The 23791-nt window shown below is 40.8% G+C and overlaps 1 protein-coding gene across 2 annotated transcripts in view; it reads right to left on the bottom strand.

Moving 5' to 3' along the window:
* GALNT18 (polypeptide N-acetylgalactosaminyltransferase 18) overlaps positions 1 to 23791 on the bottom strand; it is a 372255-nt gene that overhangs the window by 107963 nt on the left and 240501 nt on the right. For both annotated transcript variants that reach the window (XM_079966313.1, XM_079966312.1), the window contains exon 3: positions 8864 to 9030. In XM_079966313.1, the coding sequence (XP_079822439.1) occupies positions 8864 to 9030 (167 nt within the window). The remainder of the gene's footprint in view (positions 1 to 8863; positions 9031 to 23791) is intronic.

Raw genomic sequence — 23791 nt, 5'->3', positions numbered from 1 at the left:
CAGAACTTGGTCAGAGAAGCTCTCTTCTCAAGTAAGCTAAGTTTAGGCACAATCCCTTTCTATAAAATCTGTAAGATATCTCTCTAGGTGGTAAGAGCCTCAGCTCTGCTCCAGCTCTAAAGTTAGGTACATGGAGGGAGTGCCAACTTGAATAAAATGTTGTGGGGACCCAGGAAAGCTCTGCGTCACATAACAGTGCACACACACCATTTGAATGGGAATGCCCATCAACTTTGTGGGGGCCCAGCCTCCTCAATTATTTTATTGTGGGGGCCAAAGCCCCCACAGCCCCTAGCAATTGGCTCCTATGGTACATGGGGTTGAGGAGTGTTTCCAGAGGGCCTTTATATTCAGGTGTTACAATAAACCATGGTTTATAATGAGGGGAAGAAGGCTGGTCTTCTACTGCACTTACATACCCCCTCCCCTCCAAACATCAACTGATGTGGCTGCAATGTGCGGTTTATGAGGTTGGTTTATTTCAACAAACTATAGTTAAGATTACCCCACAGTTTAGGATTTGAATATAATGCTCAACTCTCGTTAATCAACACCAGAAGTGAAAACTTCTGATCTGTTATTTATAGCAATGGTGGAGGGAAATGAGAAAAGGGAACATGTCTTTTGGGGGAAGGCTAGGCTCATTCCTGCCCCGATACACCATAGTATATTGTGTGACTCAGCAGCAAACAAAGTGATGCTGTCTAAATGTTGGTTCATTGAGTTGTGACTTCTCTGAGTTTAGCTCCCTTGCTCCCAAGGCTCAGGAACTGGATTGACAAGAGTTCTGTTAGGCTGAGAATGAATATACCTCACTTTAGGTGTGGGGTGTGCAGGATATGATAAAATGAAAGCGAAAAACAGTAGTTACATTGTGTGTGTTTAAAACTTGACAATTATACTTAGTTAATCAGTCTTAGCCAGCCCTCCCAATGTGATTTATCTCCAAGTGATATGTTTTCAACTGGGTTATCAGTTATGATTAATGTGGTAATAAAAATACGCCTGATTTGCTAGGGTATTACTGACAGTGGCATATAATCAACAGCCCAGCATAAACTTTCATTTCTGATACACAATGTACAAAACTGGGGGATTAAAGGGTAAAAATGTATACAAACCTTTTCAAACATAGATGAAACATTTTTAATTTTCAGATTTTGCTTACCCAGTTTCATAAGGAAAAGCTGACAGGTGAAATGCTAACATAATGCACTCTAAGTTGCTTCAATAATGAGAAGATCCAAGCTTTGTAAGTGCTAAAAATCTACTGCTCAAATGACATAGATGCAGTGACATCTTCACAGTTTTTTCCACTTCAAACGTTTGTTTTTTTAAAAAATAGGAATGAAGGCTTTGCAGGAGATTAATTGAGGGCTTCTAAAATATAATTGGAAACTTAGAAAAACTGTACTGGAGCTTAGCAGAAATCACAGTTAATTTGCTTGACATATGCTGAAGTGAATGAATAAGCTACTGCTGGTTATATTTCTTAAGATAAATGTAAAGAAATTTGATATGTACACACATATACTGTTAATTTTATACTAAGTCTTAAGACATCATTAAAGTGTAAGTTCTATCCTCAACTAACACTTAACAAATGCAACTTCCAAAAAGTTTACAAAAGACTGAATTCTGGTGCGACTGATAATCTAATGCTATTGTTGAGAGAACGGCTAGCAATGCAAACACAGGAAAGAATTTATTCTGCTGCTGCTGTTGTTTTTAATTTCCCAAACATTAAATAGTGCCAATTGCAACAGATTTAACATCATCACTGTAATTACTATCTATTACCAATAATAAAGGTAAAGGTAAAAAGGTAGGGGACCCCTGGACAGTTCTGTCCAGTCAAAATAGACTATGGGGTGTGGCGCTCATCTCTGCTTTCAGGCCGAGGGAGCCAGTATTTGTCCACAGACAGCTTTCTGAGTCATGTGGCTTGCTGGACTAAACTGCTTCTGACACAACAGGACACCCTGATTGCAGCCAGAGCACATGGAAATGCTGTTTACCTTCCTGCTGCAGTGGGACCTATTTATCTACTCACGCTGCCAGCCTGGCAGTTTCCTGGGAGCAGGGCAGAAGGAAAGGGTTAAACTCACACCTGAGTGGGGGAGGGGGAGGGGAGGGGGAAGGTTCACTCAACTTTAAGCTCATTTAGTGTCACAGGTCCAAACAAGACTGAAACAAATGAACATGGACTAAATAAAGGATTAGGATAACCCATGGATTTGGATAAAGGAGGATCAGCATTTGTACTTAGTTCAAGATTAAGGCAATAAAATGTCCTGTGGCACTGAATCACTGTTTAAAGTAAAGGAGACCCTCTTTAGTCCCAAAAACGTGCAAGCCATGACAACGTCTTCAATGCATTGCCAAAGGTTATCTGCTGGATTAACTTTCCATTTCCCTAATTTTTGAGACTTAATTATAAAACAAATACTTTACACAGCAGCCTTACAGAGCAGAGAAATTGTTTTGAAATTGGTGCCTTTAATACATTATAACCCTTATCCTTTTTAGGCTCACTTAAGACAGGCAGGGGCTCTCTGAAAGGAAAAGAGGAACAGAGGCCAATAGATTGGGAATGGACCACTGATAGAGTGGAACGCTAAAGAAGAACGGTTACTATGGAGTGCACTTTGCTTGGCAATATATATACCATAAGTAAAAAACATATTCATAGTTATGGTATTACTTAAGAGTACTCATCTTTGGTAATCTGGTGCATGCTAAACAAGATTAAATGAATCATTGTTATTTTCTATTGTCAGCTGAGACCATTTTGATGGTATTACAAAGTGTTATCTGTTCATGACTGGAATTGCAAATATGTATCATTTGAGCAGTTATCAATGACCCCCAAATCTGCCTACATGTTAAGGTACTTGCCGTGCAGAAGATTTATACTAGACACATCACAGGAGCAAACAAAGCACTCTGTAACCTTCCTTAATTCATTACCTGCTTTCTCCTTTTGGTAAATCTGATAATTTCTCAATGCTCCCAATTCTCTGTCCTGTGTTGTTGGATAAATGGATGAAAGCAAATAACCTTCCCATCCTACCCTCTGATGGTGTTTTAAGGAACGTTTGGCAAAGGCTTGGTGAAATATAGCACTTTCCAGTGTTTGTGGATTTAGATTCAGCTCTTATATTTGCTAGTGTCTGAGTTTTAATATTTTCTTGGCATACAGAAAATAGCAGCAAGCAAAAACTCATGGCACAGGAGGCTTATTTCATTTTAATTCCGCCACATCTCCTTTTCTTTTTTTAAAACCCAAATCTGATGCACATCGCTGATTCTAGAGTGGGCCGCTGCAAAAGCAGTAGCAGGGGTCATGCAACAGTTATACAGGAGGGCAGGCTAGAAGGTAAGCTGTCTGCAGTGCAGCTCCTTAGAGCAGAAAAAATGCAGATCCAATATGAACGTTGTGGGTTCCAGCTGATCTATCAAAATAAGTACGGTTCATTGTGAGGCTGGCTTGAAATTTAATATGTGATGTGAGGGACCCCAGGCTGAAAGATGCAAAGGAGTGGTTGGCAACATTAGTACATAATAATAAATAATAATAATTTATTATTTATACCCCGCCCATCTGGCTGAGTTTCCCCAGCCACTCTGGGCGGCTCCCAATCAGTGTTAAAAACAATACAGCATTACATATTAAAAACTTCCCTGAACAGGGCTGCCTTAAGATGTCTTCTGAATGTCAGGTAATTCTTTATCTCTTTGACATCTGATGGGAGGGCGTTCCACAGGTCGGGCGCCACTACCGAGAAGGCCCTCTGCCTGGTTCCCTGTAGCCTCACTTCTCGCAATGAGGGAACCGCCAGAAGGCCCTCGGCGCTGGATCTCAGTGTCCGGGCTGAACGATGGGGGTGGAGATGCTCCTTCAGGTATACAGGACCGAGGCCGTTTAGGGCTTTAAAGGTCAGCACCAACACTTTGAATCGTGCTCGGAAACGTACTGGGAGCCAGTGCAGATCTCTCAGAACCGGTGTTATGTGGTCCCGGCGGCCACTCCCAGTCACCAGTCTAGCTGCCGCATTCTGGATTAATTGCAGTTTCCGGGTCACCTTCAAAGGTAGCCCCACGTAGAGCGCGTTGCAGTAGTCCAAGCGTGAGATAACCAGAGCATGCACCACTCTGGCGAGACAGTCCGCGGGAAGGTAGGGTCTTAGCCTGCGTACCAGGTGGAGCTGGTAGACAGCTGCCCTGGACACAGAGTTAACCTGCGCCTCCATGGACAGCTGTGAGTCCAAAATGACTCCCAGGCTGCGCACCTGGTCCTTCAGGGGCACAGTTACCCCATTCAGGACCAGGGAATCCTCCACACCTGCCCGCCTCCTGCCCCCAAAAACAGTACTTCTGTCTTGTCAGGATTCAACCTCAATCTGTTAGCCGCCATCCAACCTCCAACCGCCTCCAGGCACTCACACAGGACCTTCACCGCCTTCACTGGTTCTGATTCAAAGGAGAGGTAGAGCTGGGTGTCATCTGCATACTGATGAACACCCAGTCCAAACCCCCTGATGATCTCTCCCAGCGGCTTCATATAGATGTTAAAAAGCATGGGGGAGAGGACGGAACCCTGAGGTACCCCACAAGTGAGGGCCCAAGGGTCTGAACACTCATCCCCCACCACCACTTTCTGAACACGGCCCAGGAGGAAGGAGCGGAACCACTGTATAACAGTGCCCCCAGCTCCCAGCCCCTCTAGACGGTCCAGAAGGATGTTATGGTCGATGGTGTCAAAGGCCGCTGAGAGATCCAGCAGAACTAGGAAACAGCTCTCACCTTTGTCCCTAGCCCGCCGGAGATCATCAACCAGCGCGACCAAGGCAGTTTCAGTCCCATGGTGAGGCCTGAATCCCGATTGGAAGGGATCCAAATGGTCCGTTTCCTCCAGGCGTGCTTGGAGTTGTTCAGCAACCACCCGCTCAATCACCTTGCCCAAGAATGGAAGATTTGAGACTGGGCGATAGTTGGCCAAATTGGCCGGGTCTAAAGATGTTTTTTTAAGAAGCGGTTTAATGACCGCCTCTTTCAGCGGGTCTGGGAAGGCTCCCTCACAGAGGGAAGCATTCACCACCCCGCAAAGCCCATCGCCCAGCCCTTCCCGGCTCGCTTTTATCAGCCAGGATGGGCAAGGATCAAGAAGACAGGTGGTCGGTTTCACTCGTCCAAGCAGCCTGTCCACATCCTCGGAGGTAACAGATTGGAATTGATCCCATATAACAGGACCAGACAGAACTCTAGCACTCTCCCGCCCTGGCCCTGCTCCCACTGTGGAGTCTACTTCCTTCTGAATCTGAGCGATTTTATCTGCAAAAAACTTTGCAAAAGCATTGCAGGAGATCTTGGGGTCCCTACCAGGCCCCGGTGGTACAGGTGGTTCCGATAAACTGCGAACCACCTGAAAAAGTCTCCTGCTGCTGTTTTCTGCAGATGCAATGGAGGCGGCGAAGAAGGCCCTCTTCGCCGTCGCCATTGCCACTTGGTAGGCTCGACGTTGAGCTCTAACCCGTGTCCGGTCTGATTCAGAATGAGTTTTCCGCCACCGGCGCTCTAGCCGTCTCAACGATTGTTTCATCACCCTCAGCTCCGGGAAGAACCACGGGGCTGTCTGGGCTCCATGCAATCGGAGAGGGCGCTTCGGAGCCAGACAGTCAATAGCCCTGGTTAACTCCGCATTCCAGCGTGCCACCAGGGAATCAGCTGAAAGGCCATCAACTTGGGATAAAGCATCCCCTACCACTCTCTGGAAGCCAATTGGATCCATTAAGTGGCGGGGTCGGACCATCCGAATCTGACTAGTACATGTTGGTAGCCAAGGCAACAGGACCAAAGGGATGCACATAGCTTTACAATAACCAGCACATACATATACATATACACACCCCATCCCAAATAACCCTTACCTGAAACTATGCTCCTACCAGCATCAGGCAACTGTTGTTAAAAGCCCATGGTTGTTAAGCCAAAGAGTAGCCAAGTCTATGTCACGGAGCAGTTCACTAAAAGTCCTCAAAATTATTCTCATACTGTCACATCCATTTTAACTGCACAGCCCTTACTGCATAAAAGCCCCTTGCATATAGGCTGTAGCCCTCTTCAGATACTCAGAAAACTTGTTAGAGCTCCAACTGGGCAGGGAGAGCAGATGCCAGCCTTGGCTCCAATGGACATGGGACTTGTTCATCCTCTTTCAACTTACATGGGTTGAGGGTGAAGGTTTGCAGGGAGATTCTAGTCAAGTTCAGTTGCATGTAGTTATAATCCTTCCTTCTGGTTTGCACAGGGCTCTCAACTAAGTGGGTGATTCTAATAGAGTTCAACTAAATGCAGTTAGCATCTCCCTGTAGATCTTCACGCTCAACCTGTCAAGTTTGGGAGAGGAGAGGCAAGGTCAATGGCCAATGGGATGTTGGGGTTGGGGCTGGTGTCCATGCATCTAAGCCAGTTGGAAGCCTCTCACATTTCTTTGAATGCATGAGGAGGGCTAGATTCATTTCTGTATTTTGCATAGCCCCTAGTACAATGCTGGCGTTCAATAATCAAATGCAAAATTCCAAAACCCATGTCCTCCTGCACTGGTGGTTAAGCCAAGCAGATAACTAGTAACATAATCTTAACCAACTAGCAATAGTAACTAAGTCAAAGAAATGCAGGGCATTTTATTAAAACAAGGTCCATTACATATTATTAAAAGAAGAGTTATTACATACTGATATACCAGTTCTAGTGGTGCAAATGGCTTTACAATCCAATTAGAATTGATTCTTAGCTCTGCTAAGATGATTTCTCCAAAGGAAACATACACCATCTGCATATACAAATTGCAGCATAGCCAGAACTAAGCTATTTCCTTACTTATAGCAGTTATATACAACCCTTCATAAAAAACAGATTCCAGGGCACTGTGCAATGACATAGATAATCAATTAATTAAAACCTAATGCAAAACAATTAAACACTAGCATTAGCAAACGTAATAAAAGACAGCAGCTAAAACCACCATGCAGGCTGAGGGATTATACAAATTAAAATTCTTGGGTAAATAACAAAGTCTTAACCATCTTGGCTGTGAGTCCTGGAAGACCTTACAGGCTTTTTTCCACCTGGCCTGGGAGGGCAGAGCCCTGACTGACTCCAGCTACAAAAGCTGAGGCTACTAAAGAGGCCAGAGACCATCTTGGTTGTCTCTTAGTGAAGACCCAGGTTATCGAGCCTGAGCTTCCCCAACTACCAAACGCCATGAACCACTATTGGCAAAACTGGCAGCAACAGCAGCAGATGTGTTCTATGTTTATGATAATATTTTAATCTCTTGTTAATTGTGCTGTTTTAAATGTGCATTTTATACCTGACTTCCGTTGGTAAGGTTTTCCTTTGAAATCATTTTTTTAAATTTCTATTTATGCATTTTCAATATTTAAATATATACAAACGTTTAAAAAAATTTTTTTTTGTTATCTTTGCTAAGTTAAACATGCATTCTGTATCTGACCTCCTTCGTAATGTTTTATTCTGAATTCTTTAAGATAATATTTTAGTTTCTTGTTAATTATGTTGCTTTGAATGTATACTTTGTATTTGATTTTCTCCAGGAACATTTTATTCTAGATTGTTTTACTTGATATTCTAATGTGTTGTAAACCACTTTGATCCCCCCCCCCTTAAAAACAGAATGATATGAAATTAATAGAAATGAATGAATAATGATAATTAACCTGGCTATGAGGAAGGAAGTCCCAGAAGTCTTCCTGAAACTCTGCCAGCTTTGCCTTCTACCCACAAAGCAACATGCAAACCAGACCATTATTAACTATTTAGACAGTTATTGAGATGCCACATCTACATTCCAGTTGCTTAAAAATAAGCTTAAACAATCAGAAATAAAAACTGATAACAAACAAAAACTCAGGAGAACAGCTATATTTGTAACAGCATAAAAACTAAAAACAGACAGATTGAAAAGATCTCCAATGCCAGGGCATTTTGAAAGAATTCAAGTGGAACTGAAAGGCAACAGACTTGGCAACTTTCTGGCGAGAGAATTTCAAAGTTGTGTAGCACAACCAAAAAGGCCCCCCATCTCTAGTCACCATCCACCTTACCTGTGCCTGTTAATATTTAGGGAGGTTCATGAGATAGAAGGTAGTCCTATATTCTTAGCTTGCCCTGAGCATGTTTTCCAACACATATAAAACATCTTCAAATAATGGATTTCCAATGTGGTAGCCACAGAATAAATCTTTATTTAAATTATTTATAATTGGCTCTTTGTTGTTCCCAGTGTGAGGAACATTAAAATTCAATAAAACAAGAGTGTAAACTACTTGAAGGGGGTAAAGCAGGGATGGAGGAACCTGTGAGCTTCCAGGTGTAGTGGGACTACAACTCTCATCATCCCTGACCATGCTGGCTGGGGCTGATGGGGGCTGGAGTACAACAGCATACATATAGAAGGCCACAGGTTTCTCATCCTAGGTGTAAACCAAAGTAAATTCTCAATGAGTAAAGCAGGTTCTCAGGTGGCAAAACAGTCTTGTGGTAATTCTTAAATGACCAAAATGTCAAAAAAATCGATACTTTCAGGTGCAAGTATAAAGGCACTGGGAAAGAGAAGAGTTTGACTATTTGTGTTCCCTATGACACCTCCCATGTAGTGGTCAAAGCAAGCTTGAGTAGAAAAGTCTTTAAATGTTTCAAAAAGATGCCCATCCTCAGATTCTCTGTTCTTGCCACTGGGAGTTTTTCGTGCAAAACAGAATGGCCATGTTATAATCAAGCATAACGATTGCAACTGAACACAGGGTAAGACCTCATCCTTTTGGTGCATGCTACTCACCATTATTACTGTTGTCATCAACTAAAATAATCTCTTTGAGCAAATGAGCAGGAGTCCTGTCGATAGCAGAATGAATGGAACGCAGAATCACTGAGAGAGCTTCATTCACAAATATAAAAACAATGCTGACCTCAGGAAGACTGTCTGGAAATGTGAGATTCTTGCACCTTTGAAACAAAGAAAAAGAATGCACTGTCAATTTCTCAAATGAAATGTAGAAGCCATAAGTTCATCCCTTCTGGTTGATACAGTCCTTGGTCATGGCCTTTATTTTTCATTATTTGCATTAGCTAGGAATTACATGGAATTTCTGAATTTGCTACCTAGAAAAATTCAGTTCAACATATGGAGAGACATCTATCCACTGAATTTCTTGAGTGAGCGTATTCTTTGACATTTGATAGAGGGACACGGGAATGGTCTTAGATATATTGAATAATCAAGGATATTTCATATGAACAGGAGAAAATTGTTTCCATGAAGACTGGTGGTATACACTGTGAATGAATTTTTGAAATATTTATTTCCCACATTTCCCTATAATACCAAATACGCATACAGTAGTACCTCGGGTTAAGAACTTAATTCATTCTGAAGGTCCGTTCTTAACCTGAAACTGTTCTTAACCTGAGGTACCACATTAGCTAATGGGGCCTCCCGCTGCCACTGCGCAATTTCTGTTCTCATCCTGAAGCAAAGTTCTTAACCCGAGGTACTATTTCTGGGTTAGCGGAGTCTGTAACCTGAAGCGTCTGTAACCTGAAGCGTCTGTAACCCGAGGTACCACTGTACTTTAATTTAGATTTCATAAATTTATCCATTTTAGTGTCACAGTTTATCTCACCCTTAACATGTTGGAATTATGGCTAATTTTAATTATCGGTTTTTAAAGCTTACATTGATTAACTGTTGATAGAAGAGAGTTAAAGGTTCTGGAAATTACTTTGAAGTTGATGAGTTACCATATTAGGGATGACAAAAGAAAATGTTGATGGATTATGTGCCATGGACTGCCTGGTGGGTTATGTGGACCCCCTGGGATCTGTGGATCACCAATTAGGACCCACTAATCTAGAAAGTAATTGTCAGTGAAGATCAAGTAAGAAAGCGTTTCAAAATAGGAGAAAGTATCAAGGGTCAAGTGCAGAACATCTGAAGGGAAAGTATGTTCACTTTAAACAAAGTTCATTTTTCCAACTTAGCCATAATACAAGACCAACATATATTTTAAGCATCACCGATCCCCCCCCACCTTACTGAAGGCATTTGTTCATATGTAATATCAAAGGCAGCATGTTGATCACCCGTACTTCATTTGACATCACCAAAATAAGGATCTGTATAATAGGTCTGTACATGCAAAGCTTCCATAATAATGTTGGTAATTTGTTCATATCAATATCTAAAACAAAACATAGCCCATGTCTAGTGGTCAAGCTAGGTTAGAATTAATAAAAGAATGTGGAACTGAAGCATCTGTTGTCATAGTCACCAGAAAACTACATACAGCACAGGTAAAAGTATGCTACAAATGTTCTCTTTCAAGCACAGCAGGCAGTAAACAGAAAGGGGCTTGGTAATTCTCTCAGAAAACATTTCTAAGTAGACAACATTTGCTGAGGATGGTCACAAAGGAGGACCATTGCAGTTTTCTCCCCTTATAATGGAAGTTTAGTAAACAGCGTGGAGCTCACTTAAGATAATGAAGAATCATTCTTCCATATTATTTATCCTTGGTAATCTGCTTTCAAATGTATTTCCATCACAAATAAATTGAATTATGCATTGCATTTCTTTAGAAATCTGCCTCCCCACACTGAAGCCTCCAAAGGAGTTCGGGCATGATCAAACTATTATAAATCCAGTAATTCAATTGTGTCATGTTTCCCAGGGAAATGTCCTTTCTGAGACACAGAAACAAGGGTTGCACTTGTTCCTAGATATGGTTTTGGAACTGTAGATGCTACCCAGACAGCGTGCGTTGTGGAAAAAAGTCTGCATACCTTCAACCTTGCTTCTCTTCTTGGCTCTTTTTGACAGCCAAAAGCTCAAAGCAGGAGTGGGGCAGTGGGGTTAGAAGAAAATCAGAGGAAGACTCACACTTCTCACCTCCTGTAATATCTATCCAACTGCTATCAGCTGGGACTTGATACTGATTTCTTGGCATCTGCACCTGACTGCTGTCCCCTGTAGCTTTGGTCTTGCACCTTCAGAGCAGCTAGTCAATCCAGACCTGGAGGTGGATTGAGAGCTGCCATTATACACAAACTACTTGTAGAGAGCATGCCGTCCCAACTATAGTTGATGTTTGGACATGTGAGGCCACTTCAAGTGGAGAAATGACAATGCCAGCACAAGGACACCTGCCTTCCTCCGGGTATATTTGTAGAGGCAAGTGTGCTCCATAGCAAGCAGGACTTTCAGAGGAATAACTAGATACAATTTTGAAAGGCAATTTCATCAGCTTGTTTTCTATAAAACATAGTGTTAGAGCTCAATACATTTTTAAAAGGAGGAAGAAGGGTACAGCCAAGAATCGCAAGGCAAAACTAAGTCAGTCATTCTTGCAAATTAGCAATTGCGTTGATTGCTTTTAAAAAATAATATGATTTCTACTCAGTTTGCTGATGACAATGTAGTGTACACACACTCAGAGGATAACCTCCAAACCATTCTAAATATCTTTGCAGAAGCTTACGAAAAGCTTGGCCTATCACTCAACATCCAAAAAACCAAAGTGTTGCACCAACATGTACAAAATAACCCCTCTGCAGCACCACAAATCCAACTCAACGGTGTAACATTAGAAAATGTTGATCACTTCTTCTACCTAGGAAGTTGTCTTTCCACAAGGGCCAACATTGATGCCGAAATCCAGCATCGTCTTAGCTCTGCGAGTGCGGCTTTCTCCCGATTGAAGTGCAGAGTGTTTGAGGACCAGAACATTCGCAGGGAAACCAAAATGCTTGTTTACAAAGCTATTGTACTACCAACCTTACTATATGCTTGTGAAACATGGACCACTTATAAACGCCATCTCCAACTCCTCGAAAGATTCCATCAATGGTGTCTCCGAAAAATTTTACACATCACTTGGGAAGACAGGCGAACTAATTTCAGTGTACTGGAAGAAGCAAAGATCACCAGTGTTGAAGCAATGATTCTTCAACATCAACTTCGCTGGACTGGTCATGTTGTGCGGATGTCTGATCATTGTCTTCCAAAGCAACTACTCTATTCCGAACTTAAAAATGGAAAGCGTAATGCTGGTGGTCAACAAAATAAGTTTAAAGACTGTCTCAAGGCAAATCTAAAAAAATGTGATATAAACACTGACAACTGGGAAACACTGGCCTGCGAGTGCTCCAATTGGAGAACAGCCTTTACCAAAGGTGTCATGGGCTTTGAAGACACTCAAACTCAGGATGCAAGGGAGAAACATGCTAAGAGGAAGGCATGCTTGGCAAATCCACACCGTGATCAACTCCCGCCCGGAAACCAATGTCCCCACTTATGGAAGGACGTGTAGATCCAGAATTGGCCTCCACAGTCACTTATGGACTCATTGTTAAAACCATTTTATGGAAGACAATCTTACTCAGCTACAAGTGATCACCAAAGAAGAGGAAGAAAAAGTAAACAGAACTGAGGCAAGGGTGCTACCGGGGCTGGGAAGAGCTGTTCTGTGCACTGGAAGAAAAGCTCTCATTAACACAAATGGGAGCTTTTATTCCAACCCAAAAAGAATGTGTGGGGACCATGATCCAAACTGGAGCCTTAGCAAGGGACAGAAGAGTTAAGGCCCCCTATTCCCAAGGGCCAAATATGGATTGGGTTCCTCTCCCCTGCTATTTACCTTTATATAAGGCATTTGTGCTTTACTAAAAAATGCTTCTTAGAAATTTCTTATAAAGTTTCTTAGAAAGAAGGTGGTTCTTCTAAATGTTTATAAATTGCTAGATAGCTCTTGCTATCTGCTGATTCTTTAATACATCTTTCTTTATAATTCTGATTTAGCTAATAATGTATGAATAACTTCAGTAGTTTTAATATAACACACTTTTTTAAAAAAATTGCTTTTCTGTTTTATCATGTCATCAATGCATACTGTTACAGTCATACATAGGATAATAAGAAAGAGAAATAACATAAATATAAGACATCTATATGGGACGCAGGTGGCGCTGTGGGTTAAAGCCTCAGCACCTAGGACTTGCCGATCGAAAGGTCGGCAGTTCGAATCCCTGCGGCGGGGTGCGCTCCCGCTGCTCGGTCCCAGCGCCTGCCAACCTAGCAGTTCGAAAGCACCTCCGGGTGCAAGTAGATAAATAGGGACCGCTTACCAGCGGGAAAGTAAACTGCGTTTCCGTGTGCGGCTCTGGCTTGCCAGAGCAGCGATGTCACGCTGGCCACGTGACCCGGAAGTGTCTCCGGACAGCGCTGGCCCCTGGCCTCTTAAGTGAGATGGGCGCACAACACCAGAGTCTGTCAAGACTGGCCCGTACGGGCAGGGGTACCTTTACCTTTTACCTAAGACATCTATATATGAATATAACTTATTTCTCCAATTTATTTGACTCTTATAAACCTTAACTTTTACTCCCACTGTTTCCCTGGTTTCCTATCTGCTATCTTTTCGGTTATGTTTTCTTACTCTACTAAGTTGTTTTCATCACCTTACAGTATCCTTCCTTGTAACCTCTACTACTGAGTATTTTTGGTCAGCAGATTACAATTATTTTCTTGTTATAATATTTTTCCATATAATCTATATATAATGTCCAGTCCTCTTTTAAATTATTAGCATCTTTATTTCTTAATCTATTTGTCATGCTGCCAAATTCTTTATATTCTAATATCTTAAGGTGCCATTCTTCTCATGGGTATTTGGAAAATGTTCCTCTAAACATTTTTTAAAGTTTGTTATACACTGTCACCCAAAATTCTTTTATTCTACAAGACCACCATGAATGGTAAAATGTGCCGGCTGTTTCTTTGCACTTCCAACTTAGGTCACTTTTTGTTCTAAACATTTTGGCTAGTTTACTTGGTGTCAAACACCACCTATGAATCTTTTTAAAGTAGTTCTCTTTTAAAGCATAATTAGCAGTGAATTTTAAATTTGTTTTCCACAATTGTTCCCACAAATTCAAATCAATATTATGACGCACTTATAAGATAGGCAGACACATATAATATAGACGGAGATATAGTTATTTTTTTAAAAAAACCATGCAATTGCTAATTGCATGAATTCCAACTAATTTGGCCCTCAATTATATGTTACATTGACGTATGCATATTTACTTGAGAGGCTGGGAATAACTCCCATGGAACGCAGACATTCCTTTGGCCAACATATTAATTACAGTCTGGAACCAGAAGTAAAGTACTGATAGCCATCAAAACACAGAGAGCACAGCAATCGATTGCAGCTCTATGTTTCAAATCTTTATGATAGAATGCCTCCATTATATTGGTGGCAAAGTACAGTGAGTTAACAAGCTGGTGAAATTACCTGAGTACTAGGGATTAGGTGTCACTGGATATATGATTTCTTCATATCTACAGGTTTTTTTTAGTTGAGCACTGAAGGAACTATCAGCATTACATTACAATAACTTAAACTTGGGATAAATTACTGTGATTTAAATACTTCCTTCTATAACAGTTCAACATGCTTGCATAAACTGTCAATGCTATTCCATGAAGCCCATAGGAGAGCAACTACTGCTGTGTAAATACTCCCTTTATTAATGTTTAATTCTCTGCAAAGAGCTTAAAGTTGCATGAATATTATATTGTCGGTTTGTTTAATTTTAATATTTGTATACTCGTGAAAAACATTCCATGAATCAGATAAGATAACCAGATCACATATAGCTTAATAACTAATAGAAATGGTGAAGGAATTAAATTCATTTTGCATTTAAAGGTGAATTTAACTAATTGACACTTTCCAAAACAACAAGAGGACCAAAACACAGACATCCTTGGAAATTTGCACTTATTTGAATTTTCCAATGCAACTTATCCAATCAAGCAACGCTTACAAATGCATGTATTAGAAAGCATGCATTAAAATGAATATATTCATTAAAATAACATACAAAAATGCATTCTATTGGGAGAAATCACTTGCAAAAATGTGTACATTAGTTAAAACTGCATACAAGTGTGTTAATTGGGAGTAATTTGCATTAAAATGCTGATGAATTTTGAGGGTGAGCTTTTTTAAATATATATATATGAAAATTGCTGCAGAAACATGGAAGAAAAAGAGAAACTGAGAGAATCAAAATTAACTGACCTTTTTGCATGTCGAGGTCCCCATGTCCACACCAATAACTCACACATCACACAGAAATTTTCGTTTAAGATTTTTGGCATAATTTTGGCCACAACTTTATTAAAATACAAATTTGTGAGTGGTTGCGTAGGCATTGGTTGTGACTATCTGCCCCCACCATGGGGGACAGACTGACATTCCGCACAATGCGAAAGTCAGAATAGGGGAATACACTTGGGGGTAGCGACGGAGCAGGGAACCTGCCCTCACCCCAAATGCAACCAGGAGCTCATTGCTATGGCCCGAGCCCCCTTGACAGAGTGGACAAGCAATAGTTAGCTCCCAATTCCTTTAGCGGAATCCTTTGCAGCAGCAGCATTAGAGGGGCAGGCACAGCCAATCCATGCCCCTCAACCAACCAAACCATAAACCAATGCCTAACCGCGAACCTTACAAGTTGTGACGATTTGCTACGCTGTAGGCAAAAACCAAATGGCCCCAGCCAATCAGCCAGATGGACAAAATTCCTACCAGGCCCCCGCTCCAAAGCAGACGACCCCATGACAGACATAGCAAGGACAAAGCGAACAACCCTATTCTAGGGAGGGAGGGATGGGCAATCCGATGCACGGGCGAAAAGAGAAAGCCCTAGCCTCGTGCAAGGAGTTTTAGTATTTCTGGCTGTCAATCAATAAATGGCAACATTAACTTCTTCCCAACAACAAGGGAAGCCCCAATCGCATCAGTGGCCAACGATCAATTAGCCCGCCCCCCCAACTTTGGAGTGTCCTGGCGGCCCCCACCGCAACACGTGCTCTCCATGAAGGAGAACACGCTTTATCCCTAGTAACTAAGGAGCAGGAATTTAATTTGACTCAATGTGTCAATATAGGCATATAAAAAGCAATATTTGTAAGTATAACGTTCAGATTATTAAAAAGACCACATTATTCTAAAAGGAGAAAAAATAGAAAGCATCAAACAAGTGCAGGCTGGTTCCTAAGATAAAAGGTCAGAGTAATAATGAGTTCTTGGCCATTTAAAACTTCTGCAGGATAGATTTAATTATAGCTTGCTGATTTCTTATTGTCTTTAATAAAGTAGAACCCAGAAGAAGAAACATTAAACCATCAAAATTAATTTTTGTCACTTAAATGTTAACATTCTTCCTTGAAGGTTGAGAACAAGAATGTTCTCAGTGTGAAGAAATTATATGATCAAAGAAATTGGGAGTTTACAGCCTCAATAAACTCAGTTTTATTGATCTATATGAAGGAGAGAAGAACTTATTGAAGGTTCATGTGGGGAAAATATTGACCTTTCATGAGTGTGTAGGCAGGCACCCTCCATAATTCTAAAGTAGGAAATATTATGTTTGGGTGTGGATATACATACAAGTCTTTGTTTTGGGACCAAACACATGTCACCCGTTTCATCTCTGCGTTTCCCCCCCCCCCCCGCAAGTTTTATTATCCTGGTTTGTTAACTGACAATAAATCAGAGTGGCCTGATTTCAACAATCAAATCTCCTCTTAATAAGCCAAGATATGAGTGTTTTATGCACACATACAGAATCTTTACTTCTCCCTTTGCATGAGATGTGATTAAACCAGAAGTCTCTACCTGATTGTTGTTTCCTGTTTTCGCTAAACTGAGAAACTCTGGTTACCAGCTTAGCAGCAAGCCAGGATATTAAATCATGCTTTCAAATCCTGAAACTATTATTAACTAGAAACTTCCTGACTTTATTGTTCACATCATGAAGGGAGGAGCCAGGGAATTCATGTATGAGCAAATCTCAGTTACTTAAGTCAAGATATGGTCATCTAAATTCTGTATCTGTGTGTGTCTGTGTGTTCATTATAAAATGAAGATACGATGCTTCAGAAGGGTAAATCATTCATTATTCTTAAAATGCACTTTGGGCTTTCTAGACAGCTAGACTTTCTAAAAAAAACATGCGGGCAAGATTGTAGCTAATATGTGTGATATACAGTGCAAAAAGAAAGAAACCCAACAAACAAATAATCATACATCTTATTCTTTCCAAACGTCCCACTCTGTGCTCTAAGTGTGGCCATTTTCTTAAAAAGCAAGGCTCATAATGCCCATAGCTGCTAGCTTAAGTAGATGCCATAGTCTAGTTTAGATGTAACAGCAAACTATAGTTTGTTGCTGCATCTGAGCTCAACAAACAGCCATTTGTCCAAACCACTTTGTGAACAAGCCACTTTATCAAATCAGAATCTGATAGGACACAGCAAAAAAACCCCCACTCTATTTATTCCTATAAACAAACGGAAGATTGATAACTCCTCCCCTCACATGCAAAGGGAATAAGGGAACATACAGAGTAACAACAAACCAGCCCCTTGTGTGCAGCCACCATTTATGTCACAGATCCCCATCTAGTTGGAAATATATCAATAGAAGCCTACTTCTGTACATACAAGACTCTTACGTGTATTTGGGAAAGTTGATCTTAATAATCTAATAAACACATTTGTCCAATGTTTAAGTGGAAGAAGCGTACATTGCCGCAATATAATTTTTAATGTGACATGTGCTATAAACTACTTATCTTGGAATGAAAAGTGTGAGGGGGAAAACAAATGAAACTACATATAAATTCATAATTAAGGAAAGCTGAGGTTTTACTTATGGTAATCACACTCTAAATAGAAACCAACAACTGTGGAGTGTGTGAAGTAAAATCCATTTTGTGGGGGGGAGAGAAATACTGTGTGTAAGAATAGGTATACTTGTCTACTGAAGACAGTTTAATCCTCCACTAAACTGGATTATGTCCCAGCGCCTGCCAACCTAGCAGTTCGAAAGCACCCCCGGGTGCAAGTAGATAAATAGGGACCGCTTACTGGCGGGAAGGTAAACGGCGTTTCCGTGTGCTGCGCTGGCTCGCCAGATGCAGCTTTGTCACGCTGGCCACGTGACCCGGAAGTGTCTCCGGACAGCGCTGGCCCCTGGCCTCTTGAGTGAGATGGGCGCACCAACCCCAGAGTCTGTCAAGACTGGCCCGTATGGGCAGGGGTACCTTTACCTTTTTAGACTGGATTATGTCCATTTTATAATGCATTTTTAGAAAGATATAAGAGGCTCAAAATTTCAGAGAAGATGGACAAAGGTAATATCTGATATATGCTGTAAGGAACTGGGAGCATGTAGCTTTGACAGAATATTATGAGCAAACATGACAGCAGCTTAAAATATTTGAAAGGATGCTGTAAAGTAGGAGGAGAATGATGTAGCAGGGTCATTGTAAGATGGACAGAAAGAAATAAGTCGTGGAGAAGCAAGTTAAGGTTGAATATACAAAAATTTCTTCTTTCTAAGTAAAATGGGTGATAATAAAATATGATACCCAGGGTAGTTGTATAATTTCCTTCCCCCTTCTTTTTTAAAAACTAAATTGGACAGGCTTTGGTTTGAAATAGTTTAAGTGAAGACAATTTGTCTATAGATGAAGGCAGAACTAGACACTCTTCTATGCTTTCCCGCTAATTTTATGGTTCTCTGGTTTCTGAAACCTTGTTATTGGAAAGACTACAGGCCAGCTTACATAAAACATTTTTCGTCCACCCTAATAAACTCATTTTCTATCTACAATCTACTATTGAAGTTACAGGAGCATTCTTTGACTTGAGGGGGGAGAGGAGGAACACAAATCCCTAAGCTGTTTGTCTATGATAGCCAAAGAAACAGATAACATTTGCATAAGTATGTCTGGCAGATTACAACTTCATAGGTGGCCTTTTATCCCTCACTGTTAAGAAAAAGAGTAGCAGGATCTCTCCAAAAGAAAGGGAAGGGGCTAATGATAGCTACAGTATTCCAATGGCTTATTATCTCTTTGCTAGCTATCTGCTAGCTTTGTCTACACCTAACTGAAAATATCAATAAGTACAAATACATACAAACATACATACATATACTGCATGGTTCTTGTTTGCATATTGTCAGGGAACTGCCATCGGAAGGACAGGTGGTGAGAAGGCTTCAGGAGAATAGGAGAGCCTCTTCTTCAGGAGAAGAGGGAACCAGTAGGGGGAGTGCGGGAGCTCCAAAGGAAAGGGAGTCGGAGGGGAGGCTCTGGGATACTTCCAGTGAGAACAGCGAGGAGGTATCAGAACAGCCCTTAAGGACTCCCACCCCCCGCCGGAAACTGTCACGCAGGGAATCCAGGAGGCGCATGTCTGTGAAACAGCTTTTATGTTGGAAACGCTTCCGCAAACGCCCACTGTCAGATTCTACCAGCGACTGAGGGAGCCATGTTCAAGGGCTCCTCTCAAGGCAGGGTTTCACTACACTGAGTGAGCTCTGAGGGATCGAGTTTCAACGCACAAGCAGCTCATTATCCCACCACACATATCATTCTTTTTTCAGATTATAGGAGAGTGTTTCTTTAGAGCAGGTACTCAATCAAATTTCTATATCAATCAAATTTCTATATTCTTCCTCATTTTGATATTAGTTTTTAAAACACTAGAACAGAACAGAGCTAAAACCCTTGTCACTCTCTTATATGTTGCTTCTGCCTTCAACATTTGCCTCATTTTCTGTGAAACACCAGTCTACAAATAATCCAGTTTTTTCAAAATATGTTGTCTTAGTGAGACAATATTTTTAATCAGTAAATATTGACACCCACAATCAAAATGCTTCTGATCAAATAACAGCCATTTGAAAATAGGTAAAATTATTCTAAAAATGTCATGTTGACACACAGATACACAAGTGGACTAAAGCAGAATGGACTGATTTTAATGGGCTGATGTTTTTAAAAGATATCTTGTTTAATATTGTTCTTCAGTGTAGACATTTTGGTAGGCCAATGGTTCATAGTAAAAATGCTATGATATGGGGACTTGAGTGTAGGTGTGGAAGCCTGTTAACACCAGAACTGCATTCCTTCATGGGGAACCTTCCGTGGAGCACATGACAGTCTTGGAAATGACCACAGCCACAGCCACACCCCATTCATATACATCTATGCAACCCCCTTAACCCCTTGCCATGAAGGAATCTTTTCCCAACGTGGGGCTCAAACCCACAGCAATAAGATTATACCCACCCATATACCTTTGTATCCTAGGCTGCATTTGTGATTTCTTTTTTTTTTTTTTGGCCCCTCCCCCTGCATTTGTGATTTCTAAGATAATATTTTAGTTTCCTGTTAATTATGTTGCTTTGAATGTATACTTTACATGTGACTTTATTCAGTAATATTTTATTCAGGTTTGTTTTATTTGATGTTTTAATGCTTCTTAAAAATATAAAGTGGTATGGAAATGTAATTATTATTATTATTATTAATTGCAGAGCATAAATGATAGTCTGTTTTTTATATAAAGATCATTTGTTTAAAACAAAACAAAGTTCTCTGAAGGCTGTGTGTTCTACCTTCCACAGTGTTGGAGTACACACACACACATCCATTTTTCTAACAGACACCCCCTTCCCCGACATTTTTTTTTTTTTAAATCTCTAACACATATTTACATGAGAGATTAGATATTATACTACTGGTGCTGGATCTGCAATACAAGTGTGGGATTCTTAGCAAACAGAAAGGCCATAGAGCAAATTTTGCTTCATTTGCAAGAGCCAGAGCTCAGCAGCAGAGTATCTCCTGTAAAGGGTAAGAAGGAGCCCTACTTAAAACATCCTGGAAAACCTCATGAAGATGTTTTACCGTTGGTATATAACACCTGCAAAATTAGCAAAAATATATAAAACTTGCATTAAATGCTGGAAATGCAGGGAAAAAGAGGGATCCTTCTTCCACATGTGGTGGGACTGCAGAAAGGTCAAAGGCTTTTGGGAAAGTGTATATAATGAAATGAAAAGTATATTAAGATATAACTTTGGGAAAAAGCCGGAGGCTTTTCTGCTAGGCCTAGCAGGAAGTGATATAAAGAACAATGATAGTAAATTCTTTCAATATGCAACAACGGCTGCAAGGGTCCTATTGGCCCAAAATTGGAAACAACAGAACATACCGACGCTTGAGGAATGGAGAGCAAAACTACTAGAATACGCGGAGATGGACAGATTGACGGGGAAAATTAGATATTTAAAAGACCAAAGGTTCATTGAGGACTGGGGGAAATTTGTGGAATATCTGGAAAATATAAGTGAAGGTCAGATAACGCTAGTTGGGTTTAAAAAAGCTCTGTGAAAAGGTTGGAATATTGTCTAAAGAGAAAAAGAAGGAAAGAGAAAATAATGTCAATATAAGCTAGGATTTGTGTGAATTTGTTAAATTAGGGTATGGATGATTTCAGGGGAAGCTGAAGGAAGTCTTATAGAAAGAAATCTGTGATAACAAGGCGTAAATTGTTTTACTTTCTTGTTTGTTATGATTTAAAAAACAATAAAAATTATGCAGGAAAAAAAAAACATCCTGGAAAACCTTTGCCAGACAATGTGGACAATGGTGAGCACTATGGACCAATGGTCTGATTTGGTATCTGGTAGCTTCCTATGTTCCTATTCATTTAAATACATTCATATCACATATGTTGGCTTGTTGGGTGCAGAGTTTGGATTTTCTGAGCAAGGATAAAAGTCAGAGCCTCCTGGATACTATTCTAGCCAACAGGTACTTATAGCAAGCCCAAGAGGAGCAGAGAACTATTTTAGTTTGCCTTGCCAAAGAGCTTTCATTTAATATTGCATTGCATTTCCAATGCAAAGGTAATCATAGCTGAGAACCATGTTTCTGCAGCTTTTTGATGGCCCCATTATTCAATGCATCCTCCCTGGGAATTTACCATATACTCTGCTCACTCTTTTCCATTCCCAACACCCAATCGCCCTGTTTTCCATTAGTAGAGAATGTTATCTCTGCTTCACAGGCAACCGTGGGGAACCGGACCAGGGGCGGTGGGGAGTCTGCATCTAGCTGGAGTGAAAGAATAATTGTGCATCCAGTCCAATCTAGATTCTGGGTTGTCCTTATTAAACTAACAGTTAGCCACATTTTCTTCAGGATGAAGAATAGATGATTTGCAATTTTTTACACAATGTGCTCCTTATATGGAGCTGCAATACTTGAAATAGTACACAGTCAAGCTGACATCCCAGTTCATAAACAGAAATAGTCTGGCATTTCTTCAAGATATTGTCAAGTGTACTGAAGCTCGGGCACTGTCAACAGTTTGCCTTACTCACTGAGTATAGCACAGTACTAGATAACAGATTGGAGTGACACAGGTCGGGCAGTAAACAGTTTGTCAAAGGCATCCTTGAACCATAAAAGTAGACTAAGAAACACAGGTGGAGAAAGAGCTGTGTCTATACAATGACTATCTCTCATTGTAGATCTGCATGAAATAAGAGAGATAGTTCATCTAAAGCAGCTCTTGCGAACAATACATTATGGGTCTATATCGCATAGGCCAGCAGAAGGGGAAACATGTATAGAAGAAAATACAAGCTTGTTTTGAAAAGAAACCTGCCAATACATTTGTCAGGAAGAATAGTTTGGTTCCAAACTACTGATTCCAAAACTAACAATGTGTTTGATGAATCAGTTTGGAAGACGGGCAAAATGGAAATTGCTGTCTCCTGCCCCCACCGCTGCCATACCCCACCAACCACTTCTGTCACTGCACTCCATACCTCGCCACTTCCACTGAGACTGTGCCCCAGCTCTTGGGGTGAAGCTGGGCCACTCCTTAAAGTGTTGCTGCTTGGCTTCTCCCCTGGGGGGAGCCAATTGGCAACGTGGCACCCTGAAATGCCTAAACCAGTGGGAGCCAGGGCACTCCTTAAAGCATTGCTTCTCAGCTTCTCTGCCCGGGAGCAGGGAAGATCTGTGTTGGGTGCTACAGAAGTGATCACAATCCAGCTGTAAAATTGTATTCAGAGCATCTTTTGCAACCATGTTTTTGAACCACAAGAAGAAAACTATGGAAGACTGCTAGGTTGTCCTTCCTGGATTGGGATATACAGTGGTACCTCAGGTCACATACACTTCAGGTTACATACGCTTCAGGTTACAGACTCCGCTAACCCAGAAATAGTGCTTCAGGTTAAGAACTTTGCTTCAGGATGAGAACAGAAATTGTGCTCCAGCGGCGCGGCAGCAGCGGGAGGCCCCATTAGCTAAAGTGGTACCTGGCGTTAAGAACAGTTTCAGGTTAAGTACAGACCTCCAGAACGAATTAACCTGAGGTACCACTGTACAGTAGTTCTTCACGAGACAGCACATCCACTAAGTTAACTAAAGTTTATATGACTATGAAAACTGCAGCCAACTTTTTCTTTAAAATCCCAACTGTAATAATTTGTTCTTAGCTGCAATAATGTTGAGTTTCTCTCACACACACTTTTAAAATTTTATACTTAAAGCTATAAAAAATTTAAATGGAATCCTTGGGGAGCATAATTTCATAAGGAAAATAGAAAGAGACAGCCTGATATTCTGGCAGAAATGTCTTGTTAACTCTAGAAACTTTTCCCTAAATTAATTTACAATTTAAAGAAGGAGGCAGATTGTTTATAATTTTGCTGTTAAATAGATTGAAATGAGAAGATTGGTTCAGATATACTGACTTGTCTTTGCATCCAATCAAACACACACATAAAGAGGGTTCTGTAATGCTTTGGGGTCTGAC

Source organism: Podarcis cretensis, assembly GCF_951804945.1.
Source record: "Podarcis cretensis genome assembly, chromosome: 1".
NCBI lineage: Eukaryota > Metazoa > Chordata > Lepidosauria > Squamata > Lacertidae > Podarcis > Podarcis cretensis.
The sequence above is the reverse complement of the archived record's forward strand: the minus strand, read 5'-3'. Positions and strand labels throughout refer to the sequence as shown.